This window comes from Giraffa tippelskirchi, chromosome 11 (genome assembly GCF_054371585.1).
Source record: "Giraffa tippelskirchi isolate mGirTip1 chromosome 11, T2T-mGirTip1v1.2.pri, whole genome shotgun sequence".
Taxonomy (NCBI): Eukaryota; Metazoa; Chordata; class Mammalia; order Artiodactyla; family Giraffidae; genus Giraffa; species Giraffa tippelskirchi.
The window spans coordinates 22,515,667-22,531,257 of NC_137285.1; the positions used below are offsets into that span (position 1 = coordinate 22,515,667).

The following is a 15,591-nucleotide window of genomic DNA, read 5'->3' on the forward strand; positions in this document are numbered from 1 at the left end:
GAGAGGAAGAGGGGCAGAAGCAGATACAAAAGAAGATAGTCCTTCTTTAGGAATACCACATAGTCCACATGTATTTTAGAACTTCATCTGCTTTTTCTTTTTTTTTAACTTATGTATTTGGCTGCATCGGGTCTTAGTAGCAGTAAGCAGGATCTTCATTGCATCATTTGGAGCTTTGGGGCACCTGTGGTACAGGTGCTCAGTGGTTGCAATGTGTGGGCTTAATTGCCCCTGGGCATGTAGGATCCTAGTTCCCTGTCCAGGGATGAAACCTGGGTCCCCTGCACTCCAAGCCAGATTCTCAATCAATGGACCACCAAGGAAGTCCTTACCCCTGCTTCTGAGGTCATGTCTAGGGATCCAAATAGAAGGAAATGTGGGAAATTATCGACAACAGTTTTTGTTTTTTTCCTTTTCAATAAAAACAAACAAAGAATAAAAGCCTCAGCTCATGGCTGCCCAGACCTATTGTGCACACTAAGTTGCTTCAGTAAAGAGCAGTATTGCATAGGAACCTGGAATGTTAGGTCCATGAATCAAGGCAAACTGGAAGTGGTCAAACAGGAGACGGCAAGAGTGAACATAGACATTTTAGGAATCAGTGAACTAAAATGGACTGGAAAGGGTGAATTGAACTCAGATGACCATTATATCTACTACTGCGAGCAAGAATCCCTTAGGAGAAATGGAGTAGCCCTCATAGTAAACAAAAGAGTCCGAAATGCAGTACTTGGATGCAATCTCAAAAATGACAGAATGATCTCTGTTAGTTTCCAAGGCAAACCATTCAATATCACAGTAATTCAAGTCTATGCCCTCACTGGTAATACTGAAGAAGCTGAAGTTGAACAGTTCTATGAAGACCTATAAGACTTTCTAGAACAAATACCCATAAAAGATGTCCTTTCCACTATAGGGGATTGGAATGCAAAAGTAGGAAGTCAAGAAACACCTGGAGTAACAGGCAAATTTGGCCTTGGAGTACAGAATGAAGCAGGGCGAAGGCAACAGAGTTTTGCCAAGAGAACGCACTGGTCACAGCAAATACCCTCTTCCAACAACACAAGAGAAGACTCTACACATGGACATCACCAGATGGTCAATACTGAAATCAGACTGATTATATTCTTTGTAGATGGAGAAGCTCTATACAGTCAGCAAAAACAAGATCAGGAGCTGACTGTGGCTCAGATCATGAACTCCTTATTGCCAAATTCAGACTTAAATTGAAGAAAGTAGGGAAAACCACTAGATCATTCAGGTATGACCTAAATCAAATCCCTTACGATTATACAGTGGAAGTAAGAAATAGATTCAAGGGATGAGATCTGATATACAGAGTGCCTGAAGGACTATGGATGGAGGTTTGTGACATTGTACAAGAGGCAGTGATCAAAACCATCCTCAAGAAAAAGAAATGCAAAAAGGCAAAATGGTTGCCTGAAGAGGCCTTACAAATAGCTGAGAAAAGAAGAAAAGTGAAAAGCAAAGGAGAAAAGGAAAGATATACCCATTTGAATGCAGAGTTCCAAAGAATAGCAAGGAAAGATAAGAAAGCCTTTCTAGGTGACCAATGCAAAGAAATAGAGGACAACAATAGAATGGGAAAGACTAGAGATCTCTTCAAGAAACTTAGAGATACCAAGGGAACATTTCATGCAAAGATGGGCTCGATAAAGGACAGAAATGGTACGGACCTAAAGAAGCAGAAGATATTAAGAAGAGGTGGCAACAGTACACAGAAGACCTATACAAAAATGATCTTCATGACCCAGATAACCACAATGATGTGATCTCTCACCTAGAGCCAGACATCCTGGAATGTGAAGTCAAGTGGGCTTTAGGAAGCATCACTACAAACAAAGCTAGTGGAGGTGATGAAATTCCAGTTGAGTTATTTCAAATCCTAAAAGATGATGCTGTGAAAGTGCTGCACTCAATATGCCAGCAAATTTGGAAAACTCAGCAGTGGCCACAGGACTGGAAAAGTTCAGTTTTCATTCCAATCCCAAAGAAAGGCAATGCCAAAGAATGTTCACACTACCACACAATTGCACTCATCTCACACGCTAGTAAAGTAATGCTCAAAATTCTCCAAGTGAAGCTTCAACAGTACATGAACCGTGAACTTCCAGATGTTCAAGCTGGATTTAGAAACGGCAGAGGAACCAGAGATCAAATTGCCAACATCCGCTGGATCATCGAAAAAGCAAGAGAGTTCCAGAAAAACATTTATTTCTGCTTTATTGACTATGCCAAAGCCTTTGACTGTGTGGATCACAACAAACTGTGGAAAATTCTGAAAGAGATGGGAACACCAGACCACCTGGCCTGCCTTTTGAGAAATCTGTATGCAGGTCAAGAAGCAACAGTTAGAACTGGACTTGGAACAACAGATTGGTTCCAAATTGGGAAAGGAGTATGTCAAGGTTGTATATTGTCACCCTGCTTATTTAACTTATATGCAGAGTACATCAAGTGAAATGCCTGGCTGGAGGAAGCACAAGCTGGAATCGAGATTGCCAGGAAAAATATCAATAACCTCAGATATGCAGATGACACCACCCTTGTGGCAGAAAGTGAAGAAGAACTAAAGAGCCTCTTGATGAAAGTGAAAGAGGAGAGTGAAAAAGTTGGCTTAAAGCTCAACATTCAGAAAACTAAGATCATAGCATCTGATCCCATCATTTCATCTCAAATAGATGGGGAAACAATGGAAACAGTGAGAGACTTTATTTTCTTGGGCTCCAAAATCACTGCAGATGGTGATTGCAGCCATGAAATTAAAAAATGCTTGCTCCTTGGAGGAAAAGCTATGACCAACCTAGACAGCATATTAAAAAGCAGAGACATTACTTGCCAGTAAAGGTCCTTCTAGTCAAAGCTATGGTTTTTCCAGTAGACATGAACGGGTGTGAGAGTTGGACCATAAAGAAAGCTGAGCGCCGAAGAGTTGATGCTTTTGAACCGTGGTGTTGGAGAAGACTCTTGAGAGTCTCTTGGACTACAAGGAAATCCAACCAGTCCATCCTAAAGGAAATCAGTACTGAATATTCATTGGAATGACTGATGCTGAAGCTGAAGCTCCAATACTTTGGCCACCTGATGCGAAGAGCTGACTCATTTGAAAAGACCCTGATGCTGGGAAAGATTGAAGGCAGGAGGAGAAGGGGATGACAGAGGGTGAGGTGGTTGGATGGCATCATCAACTCGATGGACATGAATTTGAGTATGTTCCAGGAGTTTGCGATGGATAGGGAAGCCTGGTGTGCTGCAGTCCATGGGGTTGCAAAGAATCGGACATGACTGAGCAACTGAACTGAACTGAACTGAAGTTGCTTCAGTGGCATCCAAATCTTTGCAACCCTATGGACCGGACCATAGCCCGCCAGGTTCCTCTGTCCATGGAATTCTTCAGGCAAGGATACTGGAGTGGGTTGCCATGCCCTTCTCCAGGGGATCTTCCCCACCCTGGGATCAAACCCATGTCTCTTATGTCTCCTGCCTTGGCAGGTGGGTTCTTTACTACTAGTGCCACCTGGAAGCCCTCAGACCTATTTAGAGCTCACATGTAACTATGGCCCCTCTGGCCTGGTGTCCTGTTTTCCTAGCTGCTTCCTCCCTGTGGGTGACAAGTGGAATCAACCTGGAAACCCAGTGAACTGCCCTCACTTCAGCCTGGGTCCAGATTCCCAAAGGTGCTCTCTGGGAAGACCTGCTCCCACCCCAAGTGCCTTCTCCTACCCACCCCCACCTCCTCTTAGGCCTGGCACCTCCGTGTGCCTGAGTTAGGGTACACAAATGGATTTTCCCAGAGAAGGGAATGGCAATCCACTCCAGTATTCTTGCCTGGAGAATTCAATGGACAGGGGAGCCTGGGGACCTACAGTTCATGGGGTCACACAGAGTTGGCCACAACTGAGCAACTAAAAACACAATGGATTTTCAGTTTGCTTAGAATCTCTCTAAGTCTCATTTACAGGCAGGATTTTGTTTTCTTTTCTTTCAGAATGCTTTCTAGGCTCAGGAAGCCCTCTGTTGCTCTAATGAAGCAGAAAGAAGGTGACACAGGACGCAGACAGCTTGGTTTCCTTTCTGAGGTTGGACTGAGCCTCCCAGGAGAGAGAGGGGTGGCCTGAGCCCTTTGCTAGAAGAGGAGACGGAGGCGGCTGTCTCAGCGCTGGGAGAGGGGCACGGGGAAGGGGTGGCAGCTGGGAGTTGAGTGCTGTCTGGGCACTGGGGTATTGTCAGGAGAGAGGTCACTCTGGCTCCCACTCCCCCCAGATCCACAGGAACAGGAAGAACCTGATAAGCGCGGCGTCTGAGGCAACCACGAGGGGAGCAGTTCCCGGTGCTCCTGAAAATCTTGAAGAGGCAGAGCATTGATTGGGAAGTTAGGCTTCCCCCAGCCCAGTCCCTGCCGCCACTGCCCCACCCCACCCCACACCAGAAAAAAGAAAAAAATGCTATTGTGGGAAACAATTCCACAGAGAGAGGGTTCTTCCTTCTTTAATAGTTAACTGAAGTTAACTGCGTTTAAACTCCATGAGTACATAATGGTAACAAGTCAACAGTTAACCTTTCTAATGTTACCAGTTTAGTGTGTTTTTGCACATAACATTGTGAGTCTTAACACACAGGCGTACCCAAAATACAGGTGAAGTGTGGAAGTCTCTCAGTCGTGTCCGATTCTTTCTAACCCCCTGAACTGTGGCTCGCCAGGCTCCTCTGTCCATGGGATTTCCCAGACAAGAGTATTGAGGTGGGTAGCCATTCCCTTCCCCAGGGGATCTTCCCGACCTAGGGAAGGAATCCAGGTGTCCTGCATTGCAGGCAAATTCTTTACCATGTGAGACACCAGCGAAGACCAAATACTGGTAAATGTCCACCTATGTAAATACAGATTCGTATGTTTCCTGTTCTCCCAGTGGAGGTCGAGGATGGTTATGCAACAAATGCATGGGATTTTTAATTCCTGAAGTCAAGATCTTCCAAAACAACAGGGCAATTGACAAGTCGCAGGCGCTGAGCGCCTGCTGGGAAGGACCAAGGGTAGATGGGGAAAGGAAGGACCTTCTCCATATCCGGGCAGAATTCCCGAGGACCCCGCTGCAGGGGGGCGAGGGGCCGAGTCTGCAACCTCGACCTCGCAGTTTCCCCGTGGGAGGAGTCGGTCCGCGGAGACAAGAGATCGCGGCTGAGAGCCATCTCACCTGGTCCGTCTGCCTCCCGCGGCGCCACTTTTCCAGAGCTGGAGGCGCCCTGCATCCCCGCCTGCGCGCTTCTACCCCTTGTGCCCAGCTCCCCTCCAGCTCAGCATCCGCGCGGGAGGGTGTGGGTGCTGGGCGCGCCCGAAGGGCCAGGGATAGTCTCGGAACCCCAGGACCGGGAAGGAAATGAGGGTGGGACCAGGAGACGGCGGCAGAAGAAAAGTTGGTGGCGGAACGCGGACAGCGGCGAGGGCCGGGGCGCAGTCATCGGAGACGCGACCGGGCTTGGGACGCATCAGAGTCCCTCACTCGCGCGGCTCAGCAGCGTTATGCGAATGCGGGACAGCGGGACGCGCCCCGAATGTGCGCCCCGGGGCTGCGCCGGTAGCTGAGCTGGATGCTGGCTAACCCGAAAAGGTGAGTGCCGAGCGCCTCTGCTCCCCTGTCCCCCGTACCTGGAGCTGGGGAAGTTCTCCAGGCTTTTGGGCGCAAGCGGCAGAGAGAACTTGAACTTCAGGTCAGTCTCCGGGATCTAGCAAGGGCGCTAATCCCACCTGGAGCACCTCGGCGGGGCACCCCCATCCCTGGAAGAGAGGGCGCTGCGTACCCGGTCTCCCCTACCTGAGACCACCTGCAGACAGGCTGCTGATAGGTCACCCATGGGGATGACAAGGGGGCGACAAAGAGGATGCTGTACACAGTTTGTCCCGCACCCCAATACCCTGAAGGACTGTAGAACTGAGAATGAGGGGCCCAGTTTTTTGCACTTTCTTTCCCCGAACCCTGGGACTCCATCTGTCTCTTACCTAGATTAAACCACACGGGGACTGAGAATTCTAGGGGTGAGCTAAATTCTAGGGGTGAGCTGGCCTCTGATCCCGTCTTTTCCCAATCCTCTGGTCTCGAGAGCCAACTTTAGCCCTAGGGGGGACTCTCCGTGAAGCTCCGGGGAGACCTCTGCTTGTCGGAGGCTTGGGATCATCCCCGCAGGCAACTCCCAGGGTCCTCGGCGGTCGGAAGGGTGCTTGTAAGGGTTGTGGGTCTCCGTGCGCTGGTGTCTGGGAACAGTGAGTGCATCTCCAGATTTACAGTGAGTTTACTACCTTTGCCGATTTTTATGATGTACTCGCGGCACCTGGGAGGAGCCAAGCACACCCGGATCAGAAAGGGAGGAGGCGGCTTCCACGCCTGGGAGCAGCGGGCCACGTACGCCCTCCGTGCCCCGCTCAGGGAGTAAAGAGTCTCACCCCCATCCTGCCTGAGGTTGCACTCACAGTGGCTCTTCAGGTGTGCTGGGATGCCTGAGCTTGGGGACGAGACGAGGTAAGAAAAACATTTCCCTCGCAGAGTGTGGGGGTGTGCAGGTTCCTGGTGACGCCTGTAACTTAAACTCCTTCAAAGCAGGGCGCAGGGTCTGTCTCCTTTCAGCGCCCACGGTTCTACCGCAGTCCTGATAGAAAGATACACATCACTAATGCTGAAGGTAAGCTCCAATACTTTGGCCACCTGATGCGAAGAACTGACTCATCGGAAAAGACCCTGATGCTGGGAAAGACTGAAGGCAGGAGGAAAAAGGGACGACAGAGGATGAGATGGTTGGATGGGCATCACCGACTCTTTGGACATGAGTTTGAGCAAGTTCTGGGAGCTGGTGATGGACAGGGAAGCCTGGTGTGTTGCAGTCCATGTGGTCACAAAGAGTCAGACACGACTGAGCGACTAGACTGAACTGAACTGATACAGAAAATAGATAACCAACAAGGACCAAAGGTATAGCATGGAATTATATTTAACATCTGGTAAAAACCCCAGGGACGGGGGAGCCTGGTGGGCTGCCGTCTTTGGGGTCGCACAGAGTCGGACACGACTGCAGCGACTTAGCAGCAGCAGCAGCAGCAGCAAAAACCTATACTGAAAATGTAATGGAGCAGGACCTCATGAAACAGGAGGGGAAGGGTACTGGACTTCCCCCATATCCTCTGCTTTAGCTCCCCTCTGAAGTACCTAGATAATAGTATTTGATGCGTATTTCCTGAGTTGTTTTGTAGATGTGAACATCCTCACTCCCCACCCCCCCACCCTGCACTAAATGGAATATGTTAACTATTTGATGACTCTGAGCACATAGCCTCAGGCTTCCTGGAGCCTAAGGAGTGATAATGTTAACCCCTGTGACTCCACCCTGTTCCCTCATCATTAGACAATTGGAGAATTGTGCACAAGCTGATCACAGACCCTGCAACACCCCCACCCCTCACTTCAGTTCAGTTCTGTCCAGTCACTTAGTTGTGTCCGACTCTTTGCAACCCCATGGACTGCAGCACGCCAAGCCTCCCTGTCCATGACCAACTCCTGGAGTCCACCCAAACCCATGTCCATTGAGTCGGTGATGCCACCCAACCATCTCATCCTCTGTGGTCCCCTTTTTCTCCTGCCTTCAATCTTTCCCAGCATCAGGGTCTTTTCAAATGAGTCAGTTCTTCGCATCAGGTGGCCAAAGTATTGGAATTTTAGCCTCAACATCAGTCCTTCCGATGAATATTCAAGACTGATTTCTTTTTAGGATTGACTGGTTGGATTTCCTTGCAGTCCAAAGGACTCTCAAGAGTCTTCTCCAACACCACAGTTCAAAAGCATCAATTCTTCGGCGCTCAGCTTTCTTTTCCATGTCCAAGGTCAGAGAAACCCCTCACCCACCTGACTGAAAATTTATTTATTTTTAATTGGAGGAGAATTACTTTGCAATATTGTACTGCTTTCTGCCATACATCAATATGAATCAGCCATAGGTGTACATATGTCCCCTCCCTCCTGAACCTCCCTCCCACCTCCAACTCCTCTAGGTTGTCTCAAAGCACCAGATTTGAACTCCCTGCTTCATATAACAAATTCCTACCGGCTATCTATTTTACATATGGTAATTTATATGTTTCCATGCTACTTTCTCAATTTGTTCCACCCTCTCCTGCCCCCACTATGTCCACAAGTCTGTTCTATATGTCTCATCTCAATCTCACCTGGCTTTTAAGAGTCCTTTACCAAAATCCTTGGGGGAGCTCAGGGGTATTTTAGGGCATGAGCCAACTGTCTCCTTGCACAGCCTGCATCAAAACTTTCTCTGCTCCAAACTCTGATGTTTCAGTTTGTTTGGCTTCACTGTATGTCAAGGACATGAGCTTAGGCTTAACAGAACTGGGAAAAGAATCTATATATCTATCTCTATACATAACTGAATCGCTTTGCTGTACACCTGAAACACTAACACAGCATTGTAAATCAACTATACTTAAATACAAATAAACAAATAAATACATTTCTAAAAACTAAAAAAAGAAAGCTATGGCTGTAGAGGGAAAAAGATGGAAATCAACATTAAACACTTCAAGGGCATGTGGGTATTTATAGCCGGATGACAAATCGAGGGGGATCAGTGGGTGGGAAACTGGACATCAAGGAGGCTTCTTGCTAAACTGTCTTACCAAGATTCTTGCTAAAGATAAGCCAAAGACATAGAGGTCAAAGACAGGGGCAAAGGAAATGCTATGGACTGAATGTTTGTCTCTCCCATCACCTAAAAAAAAATTGTATGTTGAAATCCTAACCTCTCAATGTGATGGTGTAGGAGATAGCATTTGTGGGAGGTGATTAGGGCATGAGGGTGGAGCCCTTGTGAATGGGATCAGTGCCCTTATAAAAGGAGACCCCAGAGACCCCCTCACTTCTTTCCTCCATGTGAGGACACAATGAAGAGATGGCCTTCTGTGAACCAGAAGACAGATCCTCAATAGACACAGAATCTGCCAGAGCTTGATCATCATCTTTTCAGTCCCAGAATTGTGAGAGACACATATCTGTTGTTTATGCTCTCCAGTCTACTGTATTTTCATTATAGCAATTCTGATGGACTACAACAGAAATCAATGTTGTGAAGATCCTTGATGAACTGATTTAGCAGCCTCAGGATATGGAAGCCACCCAATGTTAAGAACTTGTAGATTGATGCATGTGCATAGCCATGTGTAAAACAGATAGCTAGTGGGAATCTGCTCTATAGCACAGGGAGCTCACCTCTATGCTCTGTGATGACCTAGACGGGTGGGATGCAGGAAGTGTGGGAGGGAGGTTCAAGAGGGAGGGGATATATATAGAGATATATATAGATGTATAGATGGATCTCTCTCTCTCTCTACACACACACACACACACAGCTTCTCAGGCGGTGCTAGTGGTAAAGAACCCTCCTGCCAATGCAGTAGATGTAAGAGACTTGGGTTTGATCCCTGAGTCAGGAAGATCCCCTGGAGGAGGGCATGGCAATCCACTCCAGTATTCTTGCTGGGAGAATCCCATGGATAGAGGAGCCTGGTGGGCTACAGTCCATACGGTCACAGAGTTGAACATGACTGACGTGAATTAGCATGCATGCATAGCTGATTCACTTCATTGTACAGCAGAAACTAACACAACATTGTAAAGCAACCACATCCCAATTAAGAGAAAAAGAACTTGTAGAAAGAAGGCTCCTTTTCAAAGTAGTCTGGCTGAAGATTGATCAAGGAAGGCATTTTTGCCAGTACTAAAATGCAAAAATCTGGAGCCAGGCTATATCAGAAACCCCTTTGCTTGTTTTCCCAACCTCATGGGTTTAAGTTCTTAAGAACCAATATATTTTCAGCTAGTTTGGCGATAGCAGTTCTGTTGTGGCGTAGGAAAGCAGCCTGGACAGAAGCCAGGAGAACAATTAGAAAAGTATTAACAGATGATTTAATATAAATGAGAATATTACAAGTTGTAGGCTTGACATGCCTCTATTAAGCATTATTAAGGCAGAAATTGTACTGCATATAATGCCACAATCTATTTTACTGAAAAGATATATGTATAGACTCTAGATGTGCCAGTGTAATTAACAGCATTCTTCCAGTGAATCTTAAAGCATCCAATTTACTCAGATTGCACTTTGCAACTCACTGCACTTACTAATCAGCTTGTCAAGCATAATAGCCATTTGGGGCTAGATGTATTTAATCCTATGTGAATACGCTTATCAGAAATGTCTTAGAAAGACAATGTATGACTTCCTGGCGAAGAAATGGCTGCAATTAGGTGGTAATCATGCAATGTCTTGTTACTCTAGTTTTAAAAATTTACCAGGCTAATTCAGTGGTAGAGGAATTCAGAAGTTACAGCAGAAAGTTCAAAGTATGATTATACTGGGGATCAGAGCATTCTTGGAGGTATTTGTTCAAGACTTAGCTGTAGAGTTCAATTCTGAAATCTCTGAGTTCATCTGTGCATTTGCTCTGACACCTGACTCAATGAATTGTGGATCGTATAGCTAATATAGTACCCCAAGTCCTGGGAAGAACTGATGCTGTTATATTCATTACAGGGCCCTGTTATGCATGGGTCTCTGGCTGTATTTGGGGACTGGACTCCTTCTGCATGAGCAAAAGCACATGTGTTCAGAGTGGAATGAAGTAATTTAGCGTCTTAAGTTATGACTTCTTTTTTCTCTTCATTTATTAAGGGGATATCAGTTATAACAATGCTTTTGAATGGGAGCAGAATGTCTAGTGCACCTGATCTCCTGACACAGAGCAATCAACTCCTTCTACAAGATCAGGATGGTGAGCTTAGAAATTCACAGGACCAGTGACCCAGCCTGGATCCTATAGGATGAAAGGTAGGTGAACCAATTGTCATGTCTTTTTCATCAGGTAATATTTGTGAGCATACATCCTTGCTTTTAAAAGCATGTGTCAGGACTTCCCTGGTGGTCCAGTGGTTAAGATTCTGCCTTCCAATTCAGGGGACATGGGTTCCATCCCTGGTTGGGGAACTCAGATCCCACAAATCTCAGGGCAACTAAGCCCAAGTGCCACAACTACTGAGCACATGCACTCTGGAGCCTGCCCACCACAATGAAGATTCTGGAAGATCCTACATGCCACAACTAAGACCTGATGCAGCCAAAGCTAAATAAATATTAAAAAATGAAATCATGTGTCACAACCATAATTTTTTGCATTTTTGTTATTAAAAGAAACATTACCTTTGTTACAGTTCACTCTTTCCCAAGTAGATGATGTAAGTTGTGTAAATAGGAAAAATACATTACAGTAGCATTTCATTTACTCCATCATCATGAATGGTCTTTGGAAATCATACAGCTCTTCAGTCTAAACCTTTTTCATTTGTAGATATTACTAAACTGGCTCCCATAGAGAACCGATTGTGTATGACCTTCATCTCCATGTACACCAAGACAAAGGTCTACAATTATTGAAGACAGTTTCATTGAAAGGTATTTGGGACACAGGGTGGACACAGCAGTTTCATAAGTCAAGGAACCAGCCCCCTTGGATATCATCTTTGCTCTGAGAATCTCCTAGCTTCTCAGGGACTGGAAAAGTCTGAAATGCAAACACAGTTAAAGAGCCTTGTTGGGAGATGACCAGCTAAGTATGGAGGGGGTTCCAGCATTTGTCTTGTGTTTCTGTTTCATTGGCCTGGTTGGAACCAAATTTCTCCCCCTGTGCATGGTTAAAGCTCCATACACAACACGGCTCAGAAGCCGCACCTGAGAACAGAGGTTCTGGAACCTGGAACCTGAAACCTGAGGTACTAATGGGTCACAAGAATGATAAAGCCACCCACGGGATTGCCTGATGCTCAATACCTTTCCTTGCTTCTAGAAAGTGTCCAGAAGTGCTCTGTCTTGCCCTGCCCGGCTGAGATGAAGAATGAGGTCACAAATCTAAATTATCATAAGAGAATCAGTATGAATATTTACTGCACATTCAGATACAGTTAATAGTGTCCCCTCTCCCCGCCCATTTATATCCATCCAGAAACCCCAATGTGTCTTTGTTTGGAAATAAGATCTATGCTGATGTCATTACTTCAAGATCTTGAGATGCAGTTGTCCTGGATTTAGGGAAGTTCTGAAATCTGATAACTGATGTCCTTACAGGAAGAGGTGAGAGTGCTTAGAGACACACAGAGAGGAGACGGTTATGTGACCTGTTGTTGTTGTTCAGTTGCTAAGTTGTGTCTGACTCTTTGCAACTCCATGGACTGCAGCACCCAGGGCTTCCCTGTCCTTCGCTTCCTCCCAGGGTTAGCTTGAACTCATGTCCATTGAGTTGGTAATGCCATCCAGCCATGTCATCCTCTGTCGCCCCCTTCTCTTCTTGCCTTCATTCTTTCCCAGCATCAGGCTCTTTTCCAATAAGTTGGCTCTTCGCATCAGGTGGCCAAAGTATTGAAGCTTCACCTTCAGCATCAGTCCTTCCAATGAATATTCAGGGTTAATTTCCTTTAGGATGGACTGGTTTGATCTCGTTGCAGTCCAAGGAACTCTGAAGACTCTTCTTCAGCACCACAATTAGAAAGCATCAATTCTTTGGTGCTCAGCCTTCTTTATGATCCAATTCTCACATCCATAAATAACTACTGGAAAAACCATAGCTCTGACTATATGGACCCTGGTCAGCAAAGTGATGTCTATGCTTTTTAATATGCTGTCTATGTTTGTCATAGCTTATCTTCCAAGGAGCAAGTGTCTTAATTTCATGGCTGCCCAAGAAAATAAAATCTGTTACTGTTTCCATTTTTTCCTCATCTATTTGCCATGAAGTGATGGGACTGGAGTTTGAGGAGGCAAAGATTGGAAGGATGCTGCCATAAGCCAAGAATGCCTGGGACCGCCAGAAGCAGGAAGAAGCAGGAAGGATTCTTCCCTGGAGAGCATAGTCTTGCTGCTTCTTTGATTTGGGAGTCCTGGCCTCCAAGTTCTCCAGACTTGGCTTCTCTTTAATGAGTTCTCGGTACAAAATCATCTCCTTACCTCTCCTTAGAGATGCTGTCCCCAGCCTGCTAAAATAGCTCTTCTACCCTCCTCATTCATCACTCTACTCAATTTATTAGACTATTCCATTTTCTGCATAATTATAACTATTTTAGGTTTGTGTCTCCATTTGCTCCTGGTGTGTGTGTCTTCATTCCAGATGCAAAATCAGTTAGAGAAGGACCTTGTCTGTTTTCCCCCCGCTATATCCTCAGCACCTCCCACAATGCCTGACACAGGTAAGCATGTTGTTAATATTTGTTGAATGAGTGAGTGAGTGAATGAATGAGTGAATCTTATGCTTTAACACAAGCTTCCAAGGATATCTACTTCTTCGTGACTGAGGGAAGATGTCCCCAGCAGCAGGATCTGGATTTAGGTTTCGGTGACTCCACAGCACAGCAGAGACAGAACTTGGTAAGAGGCAGCGATGAATGGTTGTGGATTTTAGGGCAGAATGATGCTGTCCTGTATTTTTCCCATTGGAGTTCTCCTGCAGTTTCTCTGGAAGATGCCTCTGCTTTGGACAAAGACACATGCCATCTCCTTAAGCCAAACTCCCACAAACGAATCCTAACTAGTGGAAGATTTTTTCCTGCTTCACTTGTAGTCTCTATTCACTGTGGGTCCTGAAGTCCTCCAATATGGCTGAAGGGGAAGAGCATCATGGGCAGTTATGAACTCCCAATGGGCAGTTATGAACACCCAGAAGACATGGGGAAAATGTGAGCTTACACGCAGGGCCATGGGACCAGGACCTAAGGGACAACCTCAGGCTCTCAGCACATCCAAGTTCTAATGGTGCCTCAACCTTTGACAAACTGAGGGATCTTGCCTCGAAAACTTCCCTTCTCTGGGTGCATTTTCATGTAGGCATTCTTTTAACCAGTGTTTACTGAGCACTTACTACATACCAGGAAGCATTCTAGGTGTGAGGGTTTTAAAGAGGAACAAAACAAAGTCCCTGGAGGTCATATTCTTTTAGGGCCAGTGAGCCATAAAGAAGTGAATAAATAGAAAATATGGCTCCCATAGTGACAAGAGCTCTGACGTAGTACAGAGAAAAAAGGCTGGAGAGGGAAGGGGTAAGATTTACTATTGTATATAAGGGGGCAGCTAAGACCTCTCTGATGAGTAAGCACTCCTGTAGAGGCTGGAAATAATAGATAGATGTTATTTAAAATATACATTTAAAAATAATGTCCATTTTTAAAATAAGTTACTCTATGGGAGTTACTATTTGCATATAATATGTTTTTTGCTTTAGTTTCCTCATTTTAAATTTTGTTGTTGATGTGTAGTTGATTTTGAATATTGTGTTAGTTTCAGGTATAGAACATAGTGATTCAGTTATTAATTCAGATTATATTCCATTATAGGTTATTATAAGTTACTGTTTATAGATACTGTGCTATAGAGCAACTTCTTGCTATTCATGTATTTTATGTATAGTAGTTTGTATCTCACAGTCCCATACTCCTAATTTATCCCTTCCTCCACCACTTTCACCTTTAGTAACCATAAGTTTGTTTTCTACATCTGTGTGGGGACGTTTAACTTATGTCTATGAATATATTTCTGTTTTGTAAATAAGTTCATTTGTATCATTTTTTAGATTCCAAATATAAGTGATATCATGTATTATTTCTCTTTCTGACTTACTTCACTCAGTATGAAATCTCTAGGTCCATCCATGCTGCAGTGAATGGCATTATTTCATTATTTTTTATGGGTGAGTAATATTCCATTCCATACACATGGACATCACCAGATGGCCAACACTAAAATCAGATTGATTATATTCTTTTCAGCCAAAGATGGACAAGCTCTATAGAGTCAGCAAAAACAAGACCAGGAGCTGACTGTGGCTCAGATCATGAACTCCTTATTGCCAAATTCAGACTTAAATTGAAGAAAGTGGGGAAAACCACTCAACCATTCGGGTATAACCTAAATCAAATCCTATGATTATACAGTGGAGGTGACAAATAGATTTAAGGGACTAGATCTGATAGAGTGCCTGATGAACTATGGACAGAGGTTCGTGACATTGTACAGGAGATAGGGATCAAGACCATCCCCAGGAAAAAGAAATGCAAAAAAGCAAAATGGCTGTCTGAGGAGGCCTTACAAATAGCTGTGAATAGAAGAGAAGCAAAAAGCAAAGGAGGAAAGGAAAGATATACCCATTTAAATGCAGAGTTCCAAAGAATAGCAAGGAGACATAAAAAAGCCTTTCTCAGTGATCAATGCAAAGAAATAGAGGAAAACAATAGAATGGGAAAGACTAGAGATCTCTTCAAGAAACTTAGAGATACCAAGGGAACATTTCATGCAAAGATGGGAACAATAAAGGACAGAAATGGTATGGACATAACAGAAGCAGAAGATATTAAGAAGAGGGGGCAAGAATACACAGAAGAACTTTACGAAAAAGATCTTCATGACCCAGTTAATCATGATGGTATGATCACTCACCTAGAGCCAGACATCCTGGAACGTGAAGTCAAGTGGGCCTTAGGAAGCATC

The 15,591-nt window shown here is 45.1% G+C and overlaps 1 protein-coding gene across 1 annotated transcript; it reads left to right on the forward strand.

Annotated features, from left to right (window-relative positions):
• Nucleotides 1–5,056: 5,056 nt before the first annotated feature.
• LOC145525194 (uncharacterized) lies at nt 5,057–14,706 on the forward strand. Its single transcript, XM_081538034.1, has 4 exons — nt 5,057–5,627; nt 7,774–7,885; nt 10,741–10,896; nt 11,414–14,706. Exon 1 carries the CDS (start codon nt 5,057–5,059, stop codon nt 5,600–5,602), a length of 546 nt encoding a protein of 181 aa, XP_081394160.1. The 3' UTR covers nt 5,603–5,627; nt 7,774–7,885; nt 10,741–10,896; nt 11,414–14,706.
• The last annotated feature ends 885 nt before the right edge of the window (nt 14,707–15,591 follow it).

Coding starts and splice junctions, on each gene's coding strand:
- LOC145525194 (XM_081538034.1), top strand. CDS start 5,057: ATGGGGAAAGGAAGGACCTTCTCCATATCCGGGCAGAATTCCCGAGGA.